Here is a 27,336-nt window from a genome sequence, read left to right on the forward strand (position 1 = left end):
CTTGCATACTGAGCCAGGGGGCTGACCTGACCTTGTGGATTCAGAGATTGCCAGAGGGGCCTTTGCCCTTCCTTCCCCACCTCTTACCCCCAAAGCCAGTCTGGAGAGTGCCTACCCAGGCCTGATCTTGGCAGTGTCATCTTCATTCCCACCACCTCGCCAGCCTGTCCCCACAGCAGATCCAACCTCGTGTCTCTGAATGGGGGGGGGGGGGGGGGCGGGGGGGGGAGGAGGGGTATCTGGAGTGGGCGCCAGGCCCTGGGTATGGGAATGCATGAAGGGGCACCTGTGACCCCCTGCCGTGCCCGCGGTCGATCCGGGTTTACAAGGAGGCTCATCCAGGATTAGTCCCTGCGGTGGCTAATCCCTGCCGCTGAACCGACCCAGTGTCCTGGAGCCAGGCCCATGCTGCACCACGGGGTGGGGGAGAAGCACACCGCGAAGCAGAAGCGCTGGGGACTGGGGAGGGTAGACCCAAGAGGCGGGGCCAGGAAACCGGCTGATCCGGTCTCGGTTCTCCGACCTCTCTGGATCGGGGTGTTTACCGATTAGGCGGGGAAGCTCGGGCGAAAGCTGCGGGGAGGGGATCGCAGTCGGAGAAGGGGACTGAGACCTTTTCGGGTCCCCAAATCGACTTCCAACCCTCGTGCCTGAGCGTGGGAGGGAGCGACAGACAGACAGATGTCTCCCGCCCCTTCTCCCATTCAGCTCCGAAATTCCTGCTCGTTGCCAAATGAGGGGGAAGCGGAAATGGCTACAGGCGCCTTAGAAGGCAGCAAGGCGTAACTCCCCACGTCTGCAGCCCACCTCCGTATCTAACCTGCCCTTGGTGGGGATGGGATACCTGGACCGGGCTGGGCCCAGCAGACCGGCTGGGAGGCACTTTGAAGTGCACGAATGAAATAAATGTCTGTCTTCAGTCTGCGCCCTCTTGTCCCCATCCCTGCTGAGCACCGATTGATCCAGCGTGGGTCTGGGTCCCTCTTCTCCAGAGCGCGCCCCTGGCCCCCTCCAAGGCCTCTGCCCCAGACTTAGCCCCCAGTCTCTCCGGGTCGCAGGACTGAGGGCTCGGAAGAAGCGAAGTGGGGTCCGGTTTTCACACTTTTATTGTAAAGCTCGGGAATAATTACACGGGTCTTTCATTGACAGCTCAGCAAACAAACCGGAAACGAACCGAACCGGAGGGGGTAGGGGCGGTGCCTGCGCATGCTCGCGGCGGGGGTGGGGGGTAGGTCAGAGAAAGATAAAAGACAGAAAGAGACAGAAATCATTACAAATCAACGGGATTGTGCTCGCAGCGCCAGGGACGGGGGTGGAGTGGGGGCGGGGCGGGGGCCCTTCCCGGGAGGAGCGAGGCGGTGGGAAGTGGCACTAACCGAGAGAAACACGACCCCAGTGTGGGCACCTGACGCGCCCAAAACCCCCCTCCCGACCCCACCCCCCAACACACGAGAGAGACACGGCCCCCCTCCCCACTCAGAAAACCGGAGGAGACACAGTCTCCTCCTCCCCACGGGCAGACACACCCGCCTGGGAACCCCATGGGCGAGAAACAGTCCCCCATCCCAGAGAAGTCCCGCGCAGAGACGCCCCTGAAGAGACTTTCTCATGGCCAAGCAAGCCCTCCCACCACCAGGAGACAGCCCCCACCCAGGGAAGAAATGGCTCCAGAGGCCGGGGGAAGGGGTCCTCAGGAGAGAGAGGTACCCCAGAGCCCCTAGGAGAAAAGACAACTCAGAGCTGTCCGGTCTCTTCCCAAAGTGCTGCAGGTCAGAGACCCCCAGAGCTGAGATGCAGGGAGGGCCAGGAACGTCCCTTCCCAGACATGCTTCAGAGATCACCCTCTTCCCTGGGAAGAGAGATGGCCCAAGACTGACATGCCTTAAGTACTCCCAGGAACCCTGGGAGGAAAACAGGCTCCCCAGAGAGCCTGGGTAGGGGGGAGACACGCTCCCATGGTCCCCAGCGGGAATACATGGTCCCCCCAGAGACTCCCAAGGGGAGAGACATAGGGGCTAGGGAGCCCCCCGAGGTGAGGGATGCTCCAGAGACCCTCCCAGGGGATGTGAGATACACTTCAGGGACCCTAGGAGAGAAATATGTCCCCATATACCCTCCCCCTACCAAGAGAGATGCTCTAAAGTAAGGGGGTGGGGGCCGACTAGGTCCCCTCTAGGAAGACACTGACTGGGTCAGGCTGGGTTTGAGGGGGGTCTCCTCTGGCCAAATGTCGCCTATTTGTACATAAAACTGTACGCGACACAAGGCATTGGGGAAGGGCTTCACAGACCTAGGACCAACAGGAGCGGTCCCCAATGCTGTTACCCATCCCCTGCCCACCTTTGGTTTCACCTCTCGGGTGCCCAGGTGGTGACAGACTCAGCGCACCCCAACCCCAACCAGGGGGCTAGGGGTCCTGCCTTCGCCTGTGGAAGGGCTCCTCCGCTGTGCTTCTCAGCCCTCCCAGCCACCTGGGCCACCCCTTCCTTCTGGCTTCTCCATTGTGCAAATTGCTTCTCCGCCCTTCCACCCAGTGCTCAGGGGTCTCCAAGACCAGAGCAGGATGCCCAGGCCACCAGGGACATCTGGGGGAAGTCCCCTGACCCCAGGAATGTCTCCTGTCTAGATATCCCTCTCCACCAAGCAAATGGGCCTCAATACAATCTTCTTGCCAGAATCCTGACCCCCAGGACCCAGGACAGCCCTGGAGGCCACTGCCCCACCAACTGGGCACCTCATGTTACCAACTCCACCACTATTGCACCTGCCCCGTTTGTGCAGGGGGAAGGGGCTGTCTCTTTAACAAGCCCCAGCCCACTTCCTGGGCCTCCCCCAGGGAAAGGAGCCTTTGGCCAACCCCTAGACCTGGTTGCTGTCACCCCAGCCCACTCTACCTCCTACCCTCCATAGAAGGAAGGGCTGTGTACGCTGGGGCCACCAGCCTAACAATGCTCTCCTTCCCAGCACTGTTACTCCAAGCCAAGTTAGGGGGAGGAGCAGAGTACAGGGTGATTCTTCAGCCCCCTGGCTTCTCCGGGGTAGAGGTGGGGTCTCTGGGGTTACAGGAGTCAAGACCCCAGCAACACAGCTTCCAAAGGCACCAGACAACCCAGCAGCCTGTACCCACCCCTCCCACCCTTGGGCTGCCCCCCCAAGCTTAGACTAAGTCAAGCAAGGGCCATACCCTGAGTCTTCAGCCTCCCAGCCTGGGCCCCTGGGGAGCTGAAGAGGTATGGGCCAAGGCAATGGGGCTTTCTGGAAGGAAGAGGGACCGAGGCTTTGAGATGGCCACAGTGGGAGATGGGGGCTCTTCAGGATGCCCCTCACACCCTGGCCCCCTGAGGTGAAGAAAGGAATCCCACCTCATCATGGCTGACTGGGCTTCTCTGCCCCCCAGTCTCCCCACCCACTTTCCCACGGGACCCCTGACCCTGGCAAAGGGAAGCCCAATTGGAAGAAGGGGGCCAGGAGCCCAGGGTGCCCTGAGGCAGCCCCTCCCACCCCAAGATCAAGGCAATGGTGGTTTTACAGGCTGACGGGTCAGTCATGGCAGGGGCTGGGGGTGGGGGGCAGGGAGGAAGCAGGGTCCAGGTCCCCCCAATTGGGGGCAGCGATCAGCCACCCCCTGAGCAAACCTTCCTGCTCCCAACTCACCCAACCAGGCCAGAGGCACAGTCATCCCTCCCCTGTCCAGCTGCCCCCCCCCACAACCTCAGGGTCCCTCCGAGATGCTCATCTGGGTGTGGGGGGCCAGCCTGAGCGGGGATCTCCCCCCAGGGCACAGCGCAACAGTTCCAAAAAAATAGAGATTTGTATTTTAAAAAAAAAATTAAATAAAAGCCCAGCTCTGCTGATAGGCAAATGTTACCCCCGTCCCCACCCCCACCCGCCTGTTGTGTCCCTGGCCTGCACCCCCACCCCACCATGGCCCCGAGGGTATTTACAACATGGAACGATAGAGGCCTAGGGTGGGGAGCACTGTGGCAGGGAGTAGGGGACATAGGGCAGGTCCCCCCCAGAGGGGTCCCCCAAGACAACACAACATCAACAAGAAAAGTTGCAAATCAGGCAGAAAATGGGGACATCATTCCAAGGTCCTTATATACAGACACTGCGTGACCAGCAGGGAAGGGGGGTCCCGGATGGGACAGACACGGGCATGTGGTGGGCAGGTGGGTCAGCCCAGGAGCAGTATAGGAAGACAGGCCTCCGCCCCACTCCCACCCCCATCCCCACCCCACCTTTGGTAACGAAAGCCCTTCAGGGAGCCCCTGGTGGTCAGGTGTTTCCTCTGGGAGTTCCCAGGGAGAGGGGCTCCCCAGTTCAGCCCTGCTTCAGTGCTGGAATGGGAGTGTCCTATCCCCGCCCTGGTCGGCCACGCGGGAAACAATGCGTTAAAAGTGTGTTGCCCACCCATGATTCCACCATCTGCCCAAAGTGAGTAGGGCTCCCTGGAAGCGGAGGGCTGGGAGCCTGGTCATTGTAGAAGAACCCTCTTGGGCGTCAGCTGGGGAAGCCCCGTAAAGGGGAAGAGGGGGCTCCCTGGGGGCTGGGGGCTGAAGTGAGGGGAGAGGACCTGGACCCTGCAGGGGGAAAGGGCCAGCGTGGTCATGAGGCCAGAACTCCCCCTCCCCCGACTTGGGGCCCTGGCTGGGAAGTCCACGCTGGAGGGGTCAGGAGTGGGGCCCTGGAATGGGCCCGTCTGGGAGCTGGCCGGCGGCTGGATGAGGGGCTGGCCGCCGGCCAGAAGGGGGCTCACAGGTAGATCTCTCGCTTGGCCGTCTGGGCAGGTGCCGTTGTGGCTGCGGGCGGGAAGTCCGAGGTCTGGGTCAGGGGGATCTCCTCCAAGGTGGCCGAGTCCTTGCAGGAGTCATGGCTACTGTGGGAGAAGGCACTGTAGGAGGGCAGGAGGCGCACGGGGGCCGTTTTGGTGTTCCGGTCTTCCGGTGGGCTGGGGCTGCCAGCGCCCGCAGGCTCCTGCCCTCCTCGGTCCTGGTAAGGCACGAAGGTGGAGAGTTTGAGGGCGCTGCTCTTGGTCCGGCGGCTGGGAGACGACTGGCCGGGCATCCAGCATGTGTCAGAGTGACCAAACTCGCTGCATTCCCGGGTACATGTGCCTGTCATTGCGACGTCAGGCAAAGGGCGCAGGTCTGCAGGACAGAGTGAGGACAGTCATCAGGTAGGGTGGCCTTGCAAAGCCCTCCTCCGAGGCCTCCCGCTGTGCCAGAGCAGGGCACACACCCCTTGCTGCCCCCTGAGCTCAGACGCACATGCAGCCTCAATAGGCACATGCCCTCCCGCCGCCTCCCACATGCTCGCTCGCTCTCACACGATCTATCCTTAAATAGACACGTTCCTTCCCTGCTCACCCACCCTCCGGCTCTGCTTGCACACACCCATCACATTTGCCCGCAGACAGGTGCACAAACACACAACTCATCCACACACTCCATCATCTATCTCCAGGCACACGAATCTACCCTCCAATAGGGGTGAGGAAACCCCCACCCTCATTTAAGGAGTCTCTCTCTCACACACACACCCTCACACACACACACTCACCCCTCCCCTCAGGTAAGCATGGATACACAAATTTGCACTGGGCATCTCTATCCTCACACACAGAGCGCACATCCATTCCTTCTGAACCCTCTTAAGCCTCACCGTGCCCCCAGAGGTCCTGGAAGCCCACCCCAGTGCAGCAAGGCCCTGCTCTAAAGCCAGGGAGAGAAGATGAGCTTCTGTGTGGGGAGCTCACATACAAACACACTCACACACCCACAAGCACGCTCATGCAGCCCCTTTCCACCTCACTCCGGCCCCTGCACCATCCACCACCCCTGGCCTTTTCCCAGCTCCCTGCCCGGAACACCCTCGGGAACAGGAGTTGGCCGCCTGACATCAGCAGTAGCCGGTGTGGTTGCTGGGCAGCAGGGTCTCCATGGGAACAGTAAGGCCATGAGCACTTCCTGTCACAGTTGCCCCTGTCCCGCCCTCGCTCAGGGACAGTACCAGGCGGTGACCCCCCTCAGGGGATGTGACTGAGCAGCACTGCCTGCAGCAGGGGCTCCCTTGACACCACCTGTCTGGGCTGGGCCTCCAGCCAGTGCAAGGTGAGGAGGGGACAGCTCTGCTGTTAGCTCTCAGAGCACCAAGACTCTTCAGCTCAGGGCAGAGCCGGGGAACCCACGCTGGCACAGAGCAGAGCACAGGCACTGGGTGGGTGGGGCCGGGTGCTGGGCCGAGTCCCCCAGACCCCAGACCCCAGAGTAGCTCCCACATACCTGGCACTCCGCCTCAGGGCCTGCTCCGACCAGCTGGCTCTGCGCGGGCACAAAAAGGACGAGATGCGCATGAGACAGAGCATGGAGGGCAGGGTGGGGGCGAGGGCCCTCTGGGACCTGGGGCCAGGGAGGTCAGACGAGGGCCGGCACCCAAGGGCTGGGAGTGGAACTTGGCATCTTTTGCAGATGCTGGGAGAGTTTGGACTGAGGGAGGGGGCCAGACCCAAGGACAGCTCCAAGCTGTCTCTCTGTCCCAAGGTGAGGCTTATTTAGGCTGCCTCACCATAGGCAGCTATGGATTCACACATACACACACACACACACACACACACACACACACGTTCTGACAGCATACCTACCACGCGTGCCCGCATTGACCTCTCCTCCAGCCAGGACCTCCCTTCTGCCATCACCCTCCTGACCCCTCCCAGACAAGCCCTTCCCCTTCCCCAACCTCCCCACTCCTCTGCCCCAGCCCAACCCTCCCCTGCTCCTCCCCACAGTAATACCCCTCTCTGACATCCTCAGAGGACCCAGGGTCCCCTCCCTTTTCTCAAGGCCCTCTGATCCTGTTATGGGACCCTCTTTACCTCAGCGTCCCCTAAAGGTTCCATCAGCACTACCTGAGCCCTCCGGCCACCATGCTCAGGGGTCCTGTCCCCAGGGAGGCAGGATAATGTCTGTCATGCTGAACGCAAGGTCTCTGGAGTCAGAGAGGCCCGGGTTTAAATCCCTCCCAGCTCTGTCACTTCCTATGTGTGGCTGTGAGTGAGTGACTCATCCTCTCCAAGCCTCAGTTTCCTCTACTGTAAAGTGGGCACAACGAAGCTCTCAGGCCAGAGAGCGGCCGTGATGACTAAATAAACATGAACCTGAAAGCACTCTGCACGGTAATAGCTGCGGAACATACAAGGAGCGCAATAACCGAAAGAGGAATTTTTCTAAGGTCTCGTCACCATCTCTGGCTTCCGCTCATCCCTGGGGTACCCCAACCACACTGACGCTCCTCACCGTTCTCGGGGTGCTCCATCTCTCCTATGCTGCCATCGGGGGTGGTGCGCTCATAGTGGTCCTCAGGCAGAGCCAGGGGACCGAGCCGGGGCCCCGAGGAGGACTTGCTGGACGGCGTCTCAGACTCCTCCAGACCACTGTCGTAGTAACTGTGCTGGGACGGGTCCTGCAGCTCCTGGGCCTGGCTGGTGGCGGAGAAGGTGACGCGGCGGTGAGGTAACTGCGGGGAGAGAACAAGTCAGTGCCGGCCCACCAGGCTGCGCCGCTGTGGGCTGTGGGGCCCGCCACCACACCAGGCCGCAGCCTCAGCCAGGCCCGCCCGAGAGCTTCCAGCCCCTCAGCAGCCACCAAGAAGAGGCCCAGCCCCCTCGTACAGCATAGCCCCCCGAAAGGCACACACCCCAACAGAGGACTTCCCCTTAATTCTAGACGGCTCCCAGTACCACCAAGACCACCTACTGAAAGTCCCAACACAGCGCAGGCCCCGTGTCACTACAGCCCCCAGGCCACCAGGTAAGCTTCATCCAGCACTACCGCTGGTCACAGCGCAGCCTCCCGACACCAGCACAGTGCCAGCCAGCGCCCCTGGACAAGCAGAGCCTTGAAACACTAGCAAGCCTCCGATTTCTAGAACGGCTCCCTAAAAGCGGTACCAACTCCTAATTCCAAAACAGCTCACCAACAGTCCCCTAATTTCCAAACAGCACTCCCCAAACTCCAGCTCCTCACCTGTCTCATTGCTCTTGTAACTTCCCATTGCCTCCATCCAAATGAGGTGCCAACCTCTTTCTGATCCTGTTCCTCCGCCTGGCTGGTAATGCTGCAGGCCAGGTGGCCTCAGGGCTCCCTGCCGAACCCGAAACCGCTCCCATTCTGCCCCCCTGGCCCCACTTCATTCCCCTCCAGAGGCCTGGGGGTGGGAAAAGGTGGGAGGGAAGAAGGAAAGGGGGCCAGATAATAACCAGGGCACCTTGGAGGTGGGCAGGCGGAACAATGGAAACTCCCTCATCCTCCAGATCAGGAAACGGTTTTAGCGGCAGGGGATTAGGGTCCAGGAGGACCTGGGCACGGGGGAGGGGCTTGGCTGCCATCAGGGGTCAGGAAAGCTGGCCTCAAATGAACTTTGAGGAAACAGGAAGGAGCTTCTGGGAAGGACTGTGGGCTTGGTGGAGCCAGGACTTAGAAGCAGAAGTGCGGACTGGGGGCTGGGGTGGGGGCAGAGGAACTACGACAGGATGTCCCCAGCGGGCAGCCCTGTCTGCCGGCCATGGGTTAATGATAACCCCAGCACCCTGGGCCTCACCTAGGTTCCTGGCACTACCAGCCAGTCACCCAAACACCCACCTAGGACGGCCACCGGTTTTCCTGCCAACCAGAAAGTAGGAGTTGTGGAGGGCACAGCACCAAGTCCCCTAGAGGGCAGGGTGAGAGCCACCCAGGCCCAGGGCCCTGCCGAGGAGTCTCCAGGCTCCCTCCAACGCTCTGAGACTTTGTAAGGGCTTCGTCTCTCCTCTAAAGCCCTCACAAGGGGGTTCTCAAGATGGCCCAAAGAGGGGGCTGCAGGATGGCAACCCAACCTCCTGATACCCCACGTAACCTCTGTCCGATTCAAGGCAGCCGGAGTGGGGATGCTGTCAGGACAAGGAGCTTTGGAGCTGACGGGAAGGCAGCCGGGAACTGCCTCCCACCTGGGCTCCCACCCCAACTCTAGGAAGAGGCAGCCCTTCTTGGGGATCCATGCTGTGATCAGAAACATGGAAGGATCTGGGTGAGGACAGACACGGCCCCCCAAATTCACCCGACACGTGGGGCCGAGAGCTCCGTCCACCTGGCGATGGAGTGGATGGGCTCCAGGAGGGGAATCCAGGAAGCGGCGCAGTCTGGTTGTCGGTGCTTCCCTTCCTCCCACCCGCAGCACCCGCCCCTGCTAGTCTAAGGTTCCACTCTGTCCTGCCCACTAGGCACATCGCTTGGTCTCTTTTTCCTGGTTCTTTTCTGTAAAAGGGAGTGTTGGGTTATACTCAACACCAAATATTTTACTTTAATCTTCTACTATTAAACCTTAGAAAGCCTACATCCAAAAGCTCTCTCGGACTCCAGCCCTGTAGTTCTAGACACTTGTTGGGTATTTCCAAGGGGCCGTCTCTACTGCCCCTTCAGCATATCTGAAACGGAACTCTTTCTTCCTTCCGTCAGCTTCTGCTTGGGGAATGATCTGCCTCTCATCACTCTCCGGTCACCCAGGCGCAGAAGGATGAAGTCTGTCTGCCTGGGAATCCTGCTTAGCTCTCCCCTCAGCCCCCATCCCTGCTCCATATCCCATCATCCCCCGAGTCCAGTGGGTCTTTTCTCCCTAAATTCAGCCAAACCCACCCATCATCCCCACTGCCACCAGCTTAGTTCACACCGGACAGTTTCAATCCTGCACCTTCCCTTCTGCTCCCTGTGAGTCTACCACACACTCCGTTGAACTTTGTGAAACTCAGTTCACCCAAACCTCATGAGCTCTCCAGAGCTCCCACTTCCTCTTAAGGAACTTTGGGCAAGGTATCTGTGTCCTCTACAACCTATAGTTCTTCCAGCCTCGTCTTGCAGCTCTCTCCTCCACCCTCCACTGCAGACAGAACACTCCCCCTCCTGCCCTCTCCCTGCCCCCAACTTGGCCGTACTGGCTCCTGACTCGGTAGTTGGCTCAGAGTGAACCTCCTGCCCGGCTGCTCCTACTTATCACGGAGGCTCCCGTTCTCTCCCAGGAGCCCACTCCCACGTCCTGTGCAGGTCTTCCCACCATGCTCCTCAAAGGGAGGGGGCACTCTGGTCGGATACATTTGGAAAACGCAGAATAATACAAAGTTTAACAGGTTCCCCCTCTCTTGCAGGCTTCGCAGAGCCTTTAATTGGACAATGTGATGATGCAGCCCTTACTACCAAAACTAACTTGATCACGCAACCCCCTTTTATAGAATAATGGTTAACAGCAGACTTCGGAAATCAAATTTCATGATGCTTTGTGCTTGAATTCTGACTTCATTGCTAACTAGTTTTCACTACTGTAAAATGAGCTTTATTATAATGACCTGTGTCACAAAGGATTATGAGCATTGAATGAGCTAATTCACATAAAGTGCTTAGCATGGTACATTGCACCTAGTAAAAATTCAAAAAAAAAAAAAAAAAAGGAAGCAAGTAGTAGCAGAAGTAGTCGGGGGACAAGTTGGAAAAAGTTTTACTATGGCGCTTCTCACTTGACACTTAAGATTCTCAATTGCCTCATCTTCTCACTGGTACGTCTTGCACAAAGTGTCCATTTCTCCTCGGGGTCTAGTACCACTGGGCACACGGCAGGAACTCAGCCTTTGTGTTTTGGAGATGGTAGTGGTGTTGTGGCTCGGTGGAGGACAAATGTTGGGAGAAGGTATGCATTGTGGCTCCATTTGCAGTTTGGATTGGAGCCAAGTAAGGGATAACCCCTCAGACTCAGAAAGAAAAGGATGAAGGAGCTAAAGAATAGAAGAGCTGGTGGCAGCAAGATGTAAACGAAAGAGAAGGAATGATTGGTGAGGAGTGGTTAGAGGTCACCCTGGAGATGCTCATTTGTCCAGGAGACATGAAATGGAACTAGATTTCACTTGCCCAGGCCCCACTCCTCCAAAGCCCCCTGGAGTTTTTACTTTGGGGCTACCCCCAGGGGATGAGGGAGTTTGTGGACAGAATCAGAGTAGAGAGCTGGCGCCTGGGACCTCCTGGGAGTGTCTCAAGCCTCTTCAGTCGCCATGGAGACAGGTTGCCTCTGGCCTCAGAGACTCACCCAGGGCCCGAGGCCCCTCACCCAGACTTTAACCCTCCCCGACTCAGACACAGGGAGGGAAGACCCAAGAGAGCAAGAAGTGAGAGACGGAGAGAGAGAGAGTGAGAGCCAGCAACCCAGGTGGCCAGAGCAAGGAGCTGAAGGAAGGGAGAGCAGGACGAGGATATCTCTGCCCCCGTCAGCAGGGAGCACCCTAAAAGTGGGGATCCAGGGCAGGTCAATTCAAAAGGTTGAGGATCCCCTCCCCTCTCTCTGGGCCCTCCCTCTAGGCAGCCCAGGCTGGTGATCACGGTGGGGACACACAGGGAAGGGCCAGCTGATTGCTAGGCTGAGTGGTATTGGGATGAAGAGGCTGGGAAAGGGACTTGGTGAGGTTTTGACCCGAGGGAAGGTAGCTGGTATAATCAAGAGGGTCTCTGCCTTCACCCGAGGCAGGCAGGCTGCACTCCACACCCAGCAGGTGCTCTGTGTGAGCTCTGTCAGAGACCGCTCAATACTGGAAGATTGGCAAGGTCAAGTCTCAGCCAGCGGAGAAAAGGCAGGGCGAGAGTGCATGCCCACCTGCCCTTTCTCGGTGAAGAGTGACACTCCTGGGGAGAAGGCCTCACACACATGGGGTAAGGGGCCACGTTGAAGGCTACTTGGAAGGGCACTTTTCCCGGGACAAGGACATGGACATGGGTGGACAGAAAAATGTACATTAAGGTAGGGTTGGAGCAGAGAGGCAGCCCTAGGATGTGGGAAGGGACAGAAAGAAGGGACGGGAAAATTGTGTCGGGACCTAAGGATAAAGGGCTGTTTCCAGTCTCTCTCACTCCTTCTCTCAGTTCCAGGAAAATAAGAAACCAAAACTCCAAAAATAGAGAACTTTATTGTCAAAGATAAGTGTTTGGAACTGGGGCCGGGAAACTGGGGCCCAGCCCCAGGACCCTGGCATGGGGAAGAGGACACACCGAAGGCACAGACGGGGAGGCCCCTCCCCAACGGAGTCCCCACCCAGTTACCCCCTAGGACCCAGGTCTCCCATTTCCCCCCAGAGAAGCACCATGGCTGGTCTCAGATGGAGACCCAGGTTTGGAGGGGACTCTGCCACTTCCCCTCCCTTTCTGCCTCCAAACCCTTCTGCTCACCTGCCAACCAGCCCGCTCCTGCAAGACCCAGCAGCGGGTCCAGTGTCCCTGGACTTGACAAGTCACAGGCCTCTCCCAGTGGGGAGAGAACAGGAGGAGAGTACACCTTCCCTCAGTTTTCACTCTGCCTAACCCTCCATGCCTGGGTGAGGCGACCAGGACCCCAACGTCCCTAGCTCTTTGGTCCCACCTCCCACCACTGCTTTGGTCCGGCCCCCACAAGGGCTGGTGAGCACATAGGCCCGACACACCTGCTCTGTCACTCCCACACCTCAGTCCAGATGGCCCCATGATAGGGGTGGGGTGGGGGCTTGGGCGTGCTGAGCCGCAAGGTCTGGCCTACCTGCTTGTTGGGGTATTTGGGGGGATTGGTGCGGTAGCTGTAGTCGGAGTACTGCTCAGAGCCCGTGGACGTGGTGTCCCCGGTGCCCACAAATGTGTTTGCAGGCGGCAGGTCCTGCACCACCTGGTGCTTCTTGGAGGCTGAGGGTGACTGGGGCTGCAGCTGGATGGAAGGTAATGGGGAGTTAGAGCGGTAGTGGCGGCCCAAGTCAGGGCTGCCTGGTGGGTAGTTGAGGGGCAGGTGGATGCGGGGGCTGTCCCCGGGCGCATCGCTCATCAGGTTGAACTTGAGGGACTTCTGCAGCCCAGCCTCGTCTTCATCCTCCACTGGTTTCACAGGCTTCGGGGACTTGCTTTTCTTGCCTTTGCCTTTGTTTCCCTTGGAAGCTTTACTGCTGGGCTTAGGGGTGTACAGGTCCTTGGTCTCCTTCTTCCCAGCCTGGTAGCCACTCTTGGCCTCCCGCTGACGGCAGTAGCGCACGAGCACAGCCAGGGCGATAAGCAAGGCCACGGCCACAATGCCAGCCACCACACCGAAGAGGATGTTGCCACGCTGCTTGGAGCGCTCATATTCCGGATCCCCAGCAATGTCGATGTCCAGCGGCGTGTCCAGGCTGTGGCCCAACAGGTTCTCCAGCAGCGTGCGGTTGGCCAGGGTCTCATTGACATAAAGGTGGACCAAGGCGGTGCCGTAGCGTGGGGGCTTGCCGCGGTCACTGACCTTCACCACTAGACGGTGCAGCCCATGGTGGCGCCGCTCAATCTCCTTCTCCAGGGTGATGGCGCCTGACCGTGACCCAATCTGGAAGAGTCCGTAAGGGTTGCCACCGGTAATGCTGTAGGTCAGCTCAGCATTGACACCAGAGTCAATGTCCTCAGCTGTTACCTGGCTGACCGTCTCCCCAAGACGTGTCTGGGGGGTCAGCAGCCGGTGCGAGGTATTGGAAGGGGCAGTAATAAAGGGTGCATTGTCATTCTCGTCCAGCACGTTGATAGTGACACCGACGTAAGCAGAGCGAGGTGGGACGCCACCGTCCACCGCCTTCAGCTGGAAGGTGTAGGTGCTTTGCTGCTCCCGATCGAAGCTCAGGCTGGAGAGGATGGTGCCTGTGCCATTCTGGATAACGAAGTCACCATTGTCCTGCTCCACTGTGAGCTGTACCCGGGCATTCTCCCCTTTGTCCCCATCAATGACAGTCACCATGCCCACTGGACTCAGCGCTGGCATGTTCTCCATCACTGAGAAGTTGTAGCCACTCAGCATAAACTTGGGGTCATTGTCATTGCAGTCCAGCACATTGACGAGGACAGTGGCTGTGCCCTGGAGGCTGGGGCTGCCCCGGTCAGCTGCCACCACCTTCAACTCGTAGTTTTCCCGCTGTTCCCGATCAAGGGATGTCTTCACCCGGATCTCTCCAGTCTCAGGTGAAATGGTGAAGAGGTCCTTGGCGGCCGACTCGGGCTGCAGAGAGTAAACCAGCTCGGCGTTGGAGCCCGAGTCAGCGTCACTGGCGGTGACCTCGGCCACCACTTCATCTGGCGTGTTGTTTTCTGGGAAGGCGACCTCAGTGACGCTCTGGGTGAAGACAGGTGCGTTGTCATTGATATCCACCACTTGCACCTTTAGGGAGTTGGTGCTAGAGAGTGGAGGGTTGCCACCGTCCACAGCCACGATCATAATGTTGTAGTCTCTGTCCATCTCGTAGTCAAGGGGGCTGGTGGTCTGCAGGAAGTACTTCTTCTTGCTGTCACTTCCCGTGTCACTGGCCTGGCGTAGCTTGAAGGGCACATTATTTGCCACCACACAGGTGACAGCTCCATTCTCTCCCTCGTCTCGGTCAGATACCTGCACCAGGGCCACAGCTGTCTCCGCTGCCACATCCTCTGAGATGTTGGCCATCCCATCCTGATGGGTCACCAGCCCTATGCCCCGGATCTCAATGGTGGGGGCATTGTCATTCATGTCCTTCACAGTCACCACCACCTGGGCACGGGCACTCTTGGGGTTGGTGCCTCGGTCCTTGGCAAGCACTGAGAAGCGCAGGGTGCTTAGGTCCTCACGGTCCACGGGGCCCTGCACAGTGATCAGTCCAGTGTTCCTGTCCAGGCGCAGAAGACGCCTCACCACTTCGGGCGCCTGGTAGAACATGTAGTCGATCTCTGCGTTGGCACCTTGGTCCGAGTCGTTGGCCCTCACCTACAGAGCAGGGGAGGAGAAGGAGGACGGGTGGGTCAGTCCAGAGGAGGAAATCAAGGGACGCATGGGCTGCCTTTCCAACAAGCACGGCAGACGTGACGGGTCTAACATGGCACCCTTTCCCAGAGCAGCACGGGTACTGCCCCTCTCCCGGTCCGGACACTCTGGCCCATTTTCTCGACCTGCTTCCCTAAAGAACACAGATGCTGCCTGCAACTCCGCAACAGTGCTCCAAGCAACTGCTAGAGATGGGAGAGGGCAGAGTTAAATTCTACTTACCATTCCTGTACTCCTCTGCCCAAATATGGGAACGAGGATCCCGTTGTCCAACTAGTACAGCCCCTTCCACCCAATTAAACTGGCCTTCGACCTTTTTGGACAGCTGGAAAGGTGTGGGCAGTAGAGATGGTGTGTATGCATGACATGTGTATAATACGTGTGCACATACACACGTGTGATTATGGGGATATGTGTGATTGTGGAAAAAGGTGTATGTGTCATGCACATGTGTGTTTCACATCGGTGGAGACCCATATGGCCACCTGGAGGACACAGGTGAGGGGATTTCTTTTGAAAGCAGCCAGATAGGGATATGGGTCAGAGGGAGCTGGCCAGGCCACTGTTCTGTCAAACCGGGGAAACCTGTTTCTCCCCCTCCCACTGGGCTGGTGCTGGCTAGGCACCAGACTGAGGAATCCAGCAGAGCCTGCAGCCAGGAGGGAGGGGTTGGTGTAGGCCACAGAGCCTGCTGGCAGCAGGCTGGGCTCCCAGCTTCAAACAATGGACTGTCTGTCCCTTTGCACTGGGCACACCCTCCCGTGGCAACACCGAAGCACACTCTATACAAACACGGGGGCCACAGGAACCAGGTAGCAGTGGCCGTAAGTTAGGTACCAAAGAATGTGATGACAGGTGGGCTGGGGGATGAAGAGGGGGGAGGGGACAGGCATAACTTGGCAGAACTCTGGGGAGAAGAGCAGAAGTTTCTTAGGTTCAAATCCAGCTTCACCACTTCCCAACTATGTGACCTAAGCCAATTATTTAATCTCCCCAAGCCTCAGTGGACAAATACACAAAACGGGGATAACAACAGAACCTGTTTCACGGGGGCTGTGGTGAGGATTAGATGGAGTAATACGTGTAAGTGCCTAACACGACCTGGCACAGGGCAAGTGCTCCCTACACAGCACTGATCCCTCTTCTCGTCCATCTGTACATCCGTCCTCCTAACTGCCCATCTCTGAAGATCAGTGCTAACACAGTGCTGGGCACCACGCCCAATGGGCCTTCAAGCCACTGCGAGTCTCTTCGCCTTCCTGCCAGGACTTCTTCCGACATGGTGGGGCACCTGGGCTTGGGTTCCCTGCCACCCTGGCCGCTGCGCACCCCGGTGGGCCAAACTCTCACCCTCTGAAAACCAAGCAGTTTCTGCTCACCCCTCCACGCACCCACCCCCTCTATCTATCTGTCCCCGACATTTTCATTATGAGTCCCACTGTCTCCCTGTCTCCACATTGGTCACCCAGCTTCTTATCTACTACTCTTGACATTTTACTTCCCTTTGTCTGAAGCAGACTTCTGTCTGCTTCGCTCCCATCCTTGCTCAGTTCTTTCTGCCTCTTTCCCACTGCTGCTTTCCTCCCATCCTCTCTCCCTCCGGTCTCATCTCTGCCCCAGTCTCCTGCCTCACCCAGCGGGAGGGGCGTCAGCGGCTGCACACAGAGGCTGCAAAGCCAGGCTGTTGGACACGGCCCAGGAGGAATCTGAACATAGAGGCCAGATGATATCAGGCAAGTTTCCTAAACTCGATGGACTAAGTCTCCCATCTGTAAAATGGGGATAATGCTTACCTTGTGCTGTGCGGATTAAATGATATAACACACATAATGTGCTTAGAGCAGTCCTGGCACCTATGCTATTATTATTCACCAGCCCCGACTGTCTGTCTCCCTTTCCTTTCTCAGTGTCTCTTCTATGGCTTCCAGTCCACCAGCCTCCAAAAGGGGGGAAAAAAAAAAAAAAAGGGTGGAAACTCCTCCCCAGGCCAGACTTCAGTTTGAGGACAGAGGACGAAGGGTTTCCTAGGACGGGTACTGAAGCCGGGTAACGGTGTCCAGGGTAGGCAGAGCCCTCCTCGGCTCCCTCACATCAAAGACAGACGGCTTCGGCCCATGGGGCAGAGAAAGGAGCTGGGGCTGGCAGGAGGCCAGGGTCGAGATGACAGTGGGAGATACACCCACCTGTCTGCAGGGACGCTCTCTCCACTCCCTCCCAGGCTCTGGCCCTACCAAGCTGCCCAGCCCCTGGGGCAGTTCCCACGGAGAGGGGTGCTGAGAACTTCAGCAGAAGCTACCAAATCCCCAGTGTGCCAAGCACCCCACACCCATGGGCGCCCTATGCCTAGTGGAGGACGCCGGGAGGCAGATATCTGAGTATAGTTCTCTAGAACTTGAGGACTCGCCTGGCTAAAATGATCTCATCTGACTGTGTCAAGCAGGAGGCTAAAGCAAGGCTCTGCCCGCCAGTTTCAGGAGAACCTCACACTGCCAAAGGGCCCCCCGCTTGGGAAGACACTCTCCCCTCTGGAGAGATCCTGCCCGGACAAAGAGTGTTTCCCTTGTTCCAGCTCGGCTTGGCTTGGCTTATGAGCTGGTGGCTGGGGGAAGATCAACTGATTTGGAAGGGGGTTTTACTTCTCAGAGATTTCAACAATTTGAGTCTGCCTCAGGGCAGGGGGATTACCCGTCACATGCTTTGTCTCTGTCACTGAAGTAACTTGATAGAGGGAAGTGGTATCACCTGCTAGGGTGGGGTGGGAAGGTCTCACCTGGCTGGGGCTGGGGACAGGAAGCCTTGCCACAGTATCCTGGTGGTTTGCCCCCTAAGTGAAGGGAATTCTCACCAGCTCAGGGTGGGCTCCCATTCTAGAGGTGGGTCACCCAGACAAGGAGGTGGAGGGGACTCTCACCTGGATGACGGAGTGGCCTATTGGGCTGTTCTCAGACAGCTCAGCCTCATAGGAGGGTTGCTCAAATTTGGGGGCGTTGTCGTTGGTGTCGAGCACAGCGACCCGCAGCAGGGCGCTGCTGGCACGTGGGGGGTTGCCGCCATCCTGCACCTTGATGGTGAGGTCATAGGAGTCCCAGCGCTCCCGGTCCAGGTTGCCCATCACGATGAGCTGTGGCTGTTTCCCATCCTGGTCCTCTGCCACCTGCAGCCCAAACAGCTCCTGGGCCTCAGGTCCAGCCTGCAGCTCATAGGACGCCACACCGTTGGGGCCAGCATCACGGTCTGAAGCCACTGGGATGGAGAAGAGTGAGCCGATGTTGGTGTTCTCCGGGATGGGCAGCGTGATGACCGGAGAGGCGAAGTTGGGTGTGTTGTCGTTGATGTCCTGCACCTCTATCTGGCCCTCCAGCAGCCGGGGACTGCCGTTCTGCGAGAGGTCTGTGATGGACACCTCAAACTCCAGGATGCAGGGCTCACCGGGGAGCTGGTTTTGGCATTCACGGAGCCCCTCGCGGTCGATAGAGGTCTCAGTGGTGAAGATGTCACCTGTCCTGCCCTCCACTCGCAGGTACGGGGCACCTATCTCTAGTTTGTACAGGTGGCCCACATCTGGAAAACCGTAGTCGGCTGTGAGGCTCCCAATGAGGGTGTTGGGCGGCTGCTCTTCCGGCACCTTGTACACCACCTGAGTGCCGTGGCCTGGGGATGCCGCCAGCAGGAGTAGCAGTGCCAGCAGCAAGGGGGGCAGCAGCAACTGTTGCCCCCCAGGGCCTGGGCTGGGCCTCAGGGGCCCCATCCTGGCAGACTCCAGAATCAGGAGGGCTGCAAGAGGAAGAGGCAAAAGAGGTGGTCAGCTAAGAAGAATCTGGCCCTGAGGGCTGTGCAGAGCTGGCCCCCCACTCGCCCTCTCCCACCTATACGCTACTGCCCTATAAGGGAGCTCAGCCCAGCACAGAGCCCTAAGTCTCTCCCAGAGCTGGGTGTAGCAGCTGGTGTCTGCCCCAGCTGGAGGAGCCGGTAAGGAACCTGAAACAGGTCTGGAGTAGCTCCCGCCCCTGGAACGCCCTGACCCACCTGACACTCCCTCCTTCCCGCCCTGCTGTCTACGCAGGGCTTTGCCCAACACCTCCTTCTCACCAGCATCCTGCCTTAGTCACTCATGGTAATTACCCTGATACTGAGATAGAGAGAGGCAGCTAGTGGAAAGGGTGAGGCCTGGAGCACAATCCACCCTCCCCCACCACCGCGCTCGCACAGTAGGAAAGAGACACAGGTATCCTTTCCGCTCCCCAGACCCACACTCGGGGCCACTCAGATTGGCTGGAGGGGATGATGTCTTCTTTCTGTCTCCTCTGAGATGCCAAGCCAGTGTATGCATATGAGTTACAACATCTCAAATAATTCTTGTCTGACAAAAACCACCCACAGTGCCCAATGTCCCCCACGCCCCATGAAGGGCCAGCTTGAACTGGGTACAAGCCAAGGCCCGGAAACAGTGAGGGTTGAGGAGCAAGGCGTTAGCCCTCCCCAGACTGCCTCCCAAACACACATATATGCCCCTGAGCTGGCATGCCTGTGCACACAGACCGTTGCCGGGGTGCCTCCCTACTCCCTCTCCCCCTTCCACTGGCAGATGTAGGGGAGACCCCAGCCACTGTGCAGAAGACGGTAAAGGAAAAGAGTGGAGTCAGGACTGTGGTCAGGGCTGACGAGCCCTGGAATTGGAACTGAGAGTTGCCCTGGCCCGTCCTCAGCATGGGGAACCCAGCAGGTCTGACTGGGGCAGAGGTGCCAATGACACCACCAGCCTTTCCCAGACACCCCCCCACAGACTCTTGATTATGAACATCTGGCTCTATTTGATCCCTGTCCCTGTAAACATCTGGCCCCTGTTTCACACCTGGTCTGTCTCCACCTTAACAGGCCCAGTCCCTTCTTTCCCTGCCTTCCCCCAGACCCTTCCCATGAGTCCTGTGCCCTAGGCAACCACAGTAACCTGTTTCTTTGGCCTGTCTCCCCCCAGCTTTGAGGCTTGCATTTGCAGACCCCAGCCAGACCTTCCAGCTACTGTCCCAGTCCTGCCTGCCTCCTCCTCTCCCACAACACCGTGGCCAGCCCCTCTATTCAAATCCAAAGTCTCTGGGCCAGCATTTTTAGCAAACGGCTCAGGTTCGGTCCCTTTCCCCCACTTACACCCAGAAATCCCACCCAGGCTCTATGACAGACCACACTCACCCCACTGAAGGCAGGCTTGGGTGTCACAGGAATCCTTCCCAGGCCTCTCCAGCCCACGGTGACCTCTCGGCCTCCAACGCACAGCTGCTATTGTCTGCCCCAATCCCTCAGCCGTGAATCACTGCTGTCGGGGACACCGCCCGCCCGCATGTGCTCCAGCATCGTGCGCCTATTTCTGGGCTCCCATCCTCCAATGGCAAACATCCTGAGGGAAGGGACAGGGCTCCCTGCATTCAGCCCCCAGCTCCACCTGTGCTCCTTCAGGGATCCGGGCTCACTGTAGGTGCCCACCCATGCATTCGGTGGTGTCTACTAGACACTCACAATGGGCCCGGCTTTGTCCTGGGTGCTGCTGAGCTGGAGCTGACAATGGTTCTAACTCACTGAATGCTTGTCAGTTTTGTGTAGTTGTGCCCATCTGGCACATGGACGGAAGCCGGGTGCAGAAGAGCAGGGACCATGGCATCAGGCAGTCTGAGGCAAACCCCGGTGGCCCACTTCCTGGCTGCAAATGATGTAGAGCCTATCTCCTGATGTGTAAAATGGGGATCATACCACCTATTTCCTAGGGAGTTTGAAATCACATGGGCTGAATGCCTAGTACCCAGTGAGTCCTCAGCAAATGCCCCCCAAAACGCAACTGTAGTTAAGTGGTTGTTTGGGAAATAATCCGTGAATTGTTTGCCTTTCCTACAAGACGGGGCAGAAAGCAGGAGAGCTCCTGCCCTGTTGAGCCCTAAACCCTCAAGATTCCACCCCGGACTCGGCATACAGCAGGCACTCAGTAAAGGCTCCTGAACAACCAATTATTTTAGCTCCCAGGCTTAACCTGTCCCAGCACTTTTGGAGAGGTCTTTGCTTGTTTTCCTGCCCAGTTCCCCTACTGAGAACCTGCTGGAGGCAAATTTAATCTTTCTCTGTTTAGGTCCATAGGACACTCTCAGCAAATGCTCACTGAGCACAGATTCCTTACGCAAGTCAAACACTTCACTTCCTCCCCATAGCTTGTCCAAAGCACAGCCCCACCCTGGTCCTGAGAATGTGCTTAAAGCATGTGAGGCCTTATCACGTTACTGTGCGTTTGTTCCCAGCTGCAATCTTAATCTCTTTAAAAGAAGGGGGCATTTATCTGAAGCTCCATTTGGATTCACTCTCCAGCCGTTTCCCCACTACCTTCGAGGACCAGGCACCGGGCTCGTCTTACTACCATCATGCATGCCCTGACCCACACACCCCTGTCTCCAAAGAACCTCATTCTCTTCCAGGCCCTAATTCTGCCCCTCCCCCTCCATAGCACGTGCACAACTCACGATCACTGTATGCACCTATTCCGTGGGAAGGTCTTGGCAGGGTGGGGGTTACGAGCGAATCACCCTAAACCTGACAGAGAGGAGAAATAAGGCGACGACTGCTTGCCTCCACTCACTCTCTTCTGATCAAGGATTCTTATTGGGTCACGTCCCCCTCTACAAATTTTATGAAACTATGGTTCAAATTTTTCCAAGAAAAATGAACGCTCACAAATTTTGGCTACAAATCCAGAGGTCTGTGGTCTAGTAGAATTAGGGTGACTTTGACTTGTAGCTGGGGCTTCTTTCCCCACCTGAGGATCATGATCCTCAGGCCTCCTGGGCAGTACAAACACAGCCACCTGTGACCCGCCCCCACTCCCAATACTCTCTCTCTCAGATCCCTTACCTCCAACCAGTAGAGGAGCCGGGAAAGAACTGTGGCATCTAAGGTTTGAGCTGGAAAGAGAACCACAAAAGAATATCCAAGGCAGGAAGGTATGGGGGGGGAGGAAGAATTGGGGGGGAAATGGGGTTGGGGGATGGTACCTAGAGTAGGGGCAGGAGTTGAAGAGGGCGCCGCCCTTAAAGCACCTGGAGAGTCCCCTTAAAAATGAGGATTTTTCTGGCCCCACCCTTAGGAATTCTGATTCCTGAGAAAGGACCTGGAGAAATCCTCAGGCTGCTGCAATGGCCCTGAACTTCTGGGAACAACTTTGAGATATGCTAAGTCCTAGTTCAGAAAGAAGTGCAAACTCCATCATCACTTTTACCGTCATCTTCCCTGTCATCACCAGGTCCAAGGTAACACTCCCTGAGATTTTACTACATTTACATACATTATTTCACCTAATCCTCCCAACCCTCTGAAGTGAGTGCTATTTATTATTACACGGCTCTCTGCAGCACAGCTGATGAGATTGAGGCTCAAACAGAATAATTAATTGTCTTGGGTCACAGAAGTAGTAAGTAGAAGTCAGGGTTTGAGAAAGAATGCTCTTCATATCCCAGAGCTTGGGGGAAAGGCTGGATGGGAGAGGGGAAGTCAACAGAAATGACCCCCCATGGCTAGACTATTACGTTTGCTCTGTACTCACCCAACCCATGCGTGCACACACACACACACACACACTGTATCCCTGCCTGGGCTGCCAAGCCTGCCAGGCAAAGAACAGAAAGAGGGTCTAGAGTTCAAAGACCCCAGGCCTCCTAGGCTGCTTCCGGGACCCTAGGGACGCAGGGAGAGTCACAGCAGCCGTAACAACAGTGAGGTGGCCCTTCCTCACCCCTGCTCCCACCAGCCCTGAACTTTGCCCCAGTGGTGAGTTATTGGGAGTCATTAGTGCCTGACGGAGCCTTTGAAGTAGTTAGTACCTTATCTGCCCTTCCCCAAGTCCTGGCTGGCTTCCTGGCAAGACTAGCCTCACCTCTGCCCAGTGATATGGGCACCCAGGACACGGAGAAGCCAAGGCCTCAGCAGGGACACTAACTTATCCTTCTCAGGCCTAAGGAGCACAGGGAGGCGTGAGGGGGCAGAGTCCAGGAAAGCCCAGGAAAAACACCATCTGTGTCAACACCTGGGGAGGGTTCACCTGGAACCTTCATTTCCAGCCCACCTCAGGGACCAGGGTCCACTTCCTGCTGAATGCTGTGGCCACAGAGGAAACACACAGAGGCAGCCATCAATGTCCCAGTGGCCAGGTCAGCCCTGGACCCCCAAACCCCCACCCCTGCACTGTTACACAATAGGCACCGACACTGTGAGAACAAAACACCAAGGAACAAAGTGAACGAATGTCTGGGAGGGGAGAAAAGTAAGCAGGGCTGCCGGGCAGAGCTGTGCAGAGACCTCCTGCAGTGAACAGAGCCAGCCCTCAGCTCCTCTCCCTGCTCTTCCACAAGCCTCTATTAACCTTTGCAGGGCTGCCAGCACCTGCATTCTTCAATCAGATTGTCCGGGTTCGAACCCTGGCTCCACCACTTCTTAGCTGTGTGACCTTGGCCAAGTGACTTCACCTTTCTGAACCTATTTCCATACTGTGAAATAGAAATAATAAGTCCTGCCTCTTGAAGTTATTTGGGAGAATTAAACGAGTGAGAACTGATGCATCAAGGTCTATTACACCATAAAAGATATATAAACATATCTATGACTCTGTGTGTGTGTATACATATGTATTATATATGTATTTTCTTACCACGCACTAAAGCATTTTATTTCCAGCACCAGGCACACTGTAAGTACTCACTGATTCAATAAATAGACAAGTCAATCCCCTACCCATTGGGGAGACCTATGAAGGCAAGGAGGGTATGTATGTTACTACTGTACTGCATCCTCACCACGCACATGGGCCCTGGCAGTTAGATGCTCAATACACTGTTGAAATAATCTCTGCAGCACCAACTCTCCTCGCTCATGGTAGGGGCAGCCCTCAGCCAGTATTCCAAGGGCCTCCTCCTCTGTCTCCCCGCCTCCCCTCATTCCCACTGAGCCACACCCCCACCCTTGCAGGCCCTCTCCTGGTCCTTCCATCCCACTCTTCCCAGCAGTTAGCTCACTCTCCTTAGCCCAGCTCTTCTGAAGGAGCAGCCACAGCAGCAGCTCCTCTGCCAGGAAGACACCGGACCAGCATGACACCCCTTTCCAGCCGATCCCTTTTGCAACTACAGTTTGGGTTTGGCGGAAGCGGGGAAACCAGACCTGCTCCGCCACCACACTGTCCCCGGCCATCTCCGGAGATCTTTCTCATCCCTTTCCCCTCAGCTCCACCCCATGCCTTGGTGTAGTCATAATCACAAATTTCCATCCTTCCAGGCCCCCACGTCAAGAAAGTAACACCGTGCCTCTCCCCAGACACACACCCAGATCTCTGGGCTGCCACAAACACCTCCTGGGTGCCCTCTTTCCTGGCAGTAAACGAGGGCTGGCCCAAGGCAAGTAATGGAAGGCTCCCTGCGTCTTCTGGCACGACGTTCTGGACTCTGCTGGCCAGAGCAGCCCCCTGCCTACACCGACGTGGTCTGTGGGCACTCCCCGCACACACCCTTCGCGGGGAGTCTCCTCCCAGAGAACGCAGGAGTGTTGGGGGTGGGGGCAGAGGGGGTGATGGCGACAGTTCCTCCATCATCCTGTGGCTCGGGCGGCTCCACCCCCACCTGAGGTGTGCGGGGCCTGGGAGCTCCAGGCGAGGGCGGGGCGCCGCGCGGTGAGAAGGCTCAGCCAGCGGGCCCCCCCCCCCACGCCCCCAGCCCCAAGGGCCGCTGCGGGAAATCTCTCCTCCTCCTCCGCATATCCGGCCTCTGCCTAGGGTCCCCCGCAAGCCCGCGTCGGCGAGAGCCACGCAGAGGGCGCCGGGAGGGATCCCGCGCCGGAATCACAAAGCATCGAGCCAGGCCGGGCGGGGACGTTCTCGTAAAACCGACCCTCTCGCGGCGGGAGGAAAAGGGGTGTTTGCTCCGCGTTCAGTCCTCAAAGACCTCAACGCCGGCCCAAATCTTCCTGCTAGAAGGAAGAGTCGCCGACCACCGTTGGGAAATTGAGACCAGGAGTCCGGGCTACTGAGGATAGCTGGGGGGAAGGGGTGCGAGTTCACCTCACCTACCAGTTTTGCCCCTGCGCCTGCCGCGACCCCGGCCCCAGGGCCTCGCGGGCGCACAAGCCTCTGACCTGCAGCCGGGGGCCCGCGGAGGGGGCGCCCAGGTGTGAGAGGGGAACAGGTGTGCTGGGGCCCCAGGTGGCTCGGAGAACGCAGCTAAATGGTCCGAAGAGGGTCGCAAATACCGCCCCAGGCTCGCACACCCTCCGGAGCCCCGGGGAGGCGGGATGGCGCGGCCAGCCAGGTCCAGCTGGTTCCGGGAATACCCGGCCAGACAGCCCGGGAGTGGGGGTGGGGGAGGCGCCGGTGGAGGAAGCCTGTCCCGCCGGCCTCCAGGGTTCCCGCTGTGCGGGTATTTGCAATAACAATGTGCTTAAGGTGAAGGCGCTAGGGGCTCGCCGGGCGGCCTCAGCTTCGCCGAACGATATCAGGCCTCCGAGGGAGAGGGACAGAGTGTGTGTGTTTGTGTGCATACGCTACAAGGTGTAATGTGACACTGTTGGTGTAAGGTGTGTGACACCCACCGTTAGGACGTGTGAAGCAGTGAATTTTGTGTTTGCGATTGTGAGGCGCTTCTGCAGGTGCCACTTACTGTGTCAGGGTGTGTGCCCTCACGGCGGGTGCAGTCGAGGGGTGCCAGCCGACCTGTGATGTGTGCCTATGTTCTGGCCAAGAAGTAGGTAACATAATTTGTGTTAGGGTGTGTTCCTTAAAGGAATGTGTGTGTGTGTGTGTGTGTGTGTGTGTGTGTGTGTGTTGTGGCTAGGTTTTGAGTGTTCATCTTGCGAACTGTGGCATTAACACTCTGACATGTGGACACCGGACTGTGTTTGTGTCCGAATGTCACACCGATTGTGTTCCGTCGCTCCGTACGGCCAAGGGTTGCATGTCCCTGCCGCTGAACGTGCAGGCGCTGAAGCGGGTTCTGAGCTAGTGACGGTGCCCCAGTGGGCGCTGGTGTGCGGGAGGTATGTCTGTGTTCACACATGAACGGATGTATGTATGCGTGTGCTTATGTCCGCGTTCTGGTCCTCAGGGTGCCCGCGGGGAGTTAGAAGCGCCTGAGTGAGCAAAGGTGGTCGCCCAACAAGTGTGTGTGCCTTATGGATGAGGGTCCTTGCTATTTCGTCCTCGGGGAGCCCCCCCCAAACTGGGGGCTGCGCGCTTCCCCCAAAACATCTTCATCCCGCGCGCTCCTAGAGTCTCCTACCCCCGCGGTTCCAAGCGAGCATGGGTGCCGGACGCCGATACTGGAGGCCGGTTCGGCACCCCCTTTTCTCCAGTCCGCTTCTCGCCGCGGACCTTGGAGGCCAGGGTGCCCCGGCCGCAATCCCCACTCCGAGTTCCCAGTCTCTCCCACCTCTGCCCTGGCGCGCTGAGCACCAACACGGCCCCCTTGGCCTCGCTCGGATGAGCGCCCCTCCCGCAGCTCCCTCCGGCCATGGCCGCCTCCACCGCCGCCGGATCCTTACCCGCCTCGGGGCAGCGCCGGCCGCGGGCCTTGCAGTCCATGAGCCACTACTGGCCCCGGCCGGGGCTGCGGCTCTGCACGGCTCAGGCTGGCGCTGCGGTTCAGGCTCCGGCTCCGGCTGCCTATGGGCGCAGCAGCCCCAGCGGCTCCGCGTCCGCGCCGCGCTCCCGCTCCCCGAGTGTGCGAGGCGGCGGCGGAGCCAGCAACGAGCAGAGCGCAGAGCCCGTCCCGCCCCCTCCCTCCTCCTCCCTCCCGGCCCGCCCGCCCGCCTCCCGCCCGCCTCCCCGCCCCCCTCCACCCCGGCCGCGAGGTGGAGCTCGGGACCGCTCTGGTCCCACTGGGAGGGGACCCCGAGCACCGCTCCAAAAGCCAGGAGCCCCCTTTGCTATCTCCCACTACCCGAGGCCCGGATACACAGGCCGTCCCCCTCCCTGGCTCTTCCCTTTACCCTTATCCCACCCGAGCCCGCGTCTGAGACCCCTCCCAAATTCCCTTCCTAACCTCATTCAAACACCTGTCCCTACCCTGCCCCCCGGGAAGTCGAGGCTGGAGACGCGTCTCCACCAGTGCCTTCTTCCATGGGCATCTGCTCCTCCAGATCCATCCTCTTCCCGCCAGGACCCCCAGGTCGCCCCGTGTGGCCCTCCCTTCCCACTGAGCTCCGGGCGAAGTCCACCCCTCCCCCTCTGGCCAAAGCCGCAGAGCGGTCAGCCTCTGTGGCCGCAGCTAACCGTGGAGGTGGGGCTATGGAGGGGACTGGTGGAGGTGGAGGGTAATGGGACCCTGGGTCTCCTCTAGAATGAGAATGGAGGAAATAAGCAAGTGTGAGAATGAGGTGACGCACCCCAGCCGGGCTATTTGAGGGTCCCCCAATCACCTGACCTCGGGGCGTCAGGGAGCTGTGGCCCCACACATTTAGCAGTGACATACACACATTCACACAGAGTCACACGGGCCCCTG

General features: G+C 58.3%; 1 protein-coding gene across 2 annotated transcripts; it reads right to left on the minus strand.

Moving 5' to 3' along the window:
• Nucleotides 1-1,083: 1,083 nt before the first annotated feature.
• Nucleotides 1,084-26,569, minus strand: PCDH1 (protocadherin 1). 2 transcript variants are annotated; one of them, XM_036014484.1, is made up of 6 exons: nt 26,377-26,569; nt 17,741-18,603; nt 12,577-14,772; nt 7,296-7,515; nt 6,285-6,323; nt 5,016-5,150 (listed from the first exon to the last, which is right to left on the minus strand). In XM_036014484.1, the coding sequence occupies exons 1-5, from the start codon at nt 26,414-26,416 to the stop codon at nt 6,298-6,300; spliced, it is 3,345 nt and encodes a 1,114-aa protein (XP_035870377.1). In that variant the 5' UTR covers nt 26,417-26,569; the 3' UTR covers nt 5,016-5,150; nt 6,285-6,297. The 2 variants fall into 2 exon arrangements, with proteins under 2 accessions (XP_028384583.1, XP_035870377.1); XM_028528782.2 differs by lacking the exon at nt 6,285-6,323 and having other exon boundaries at nt 1,084-5,150.
• Nucleotides 26,570-27,336: the final 767 nt, after the last annotated feature.

Source organism: Phyllostomus discolor, chromosome 13 (assembly GCF_004126475.2).
Source record: "Phyllostomus discolor isolate MPI-MPIP mPhyDis1 chromosome 13, mPhyDis1.pri.v3, whole genome shotgun sequence".
Lineage (NCBI taxonomy): Eukaryota > Metazoa > Chordata > Mammalia > Chiroptera > Phyllostomidae > Phyllostomus > Phyllostomus discolor.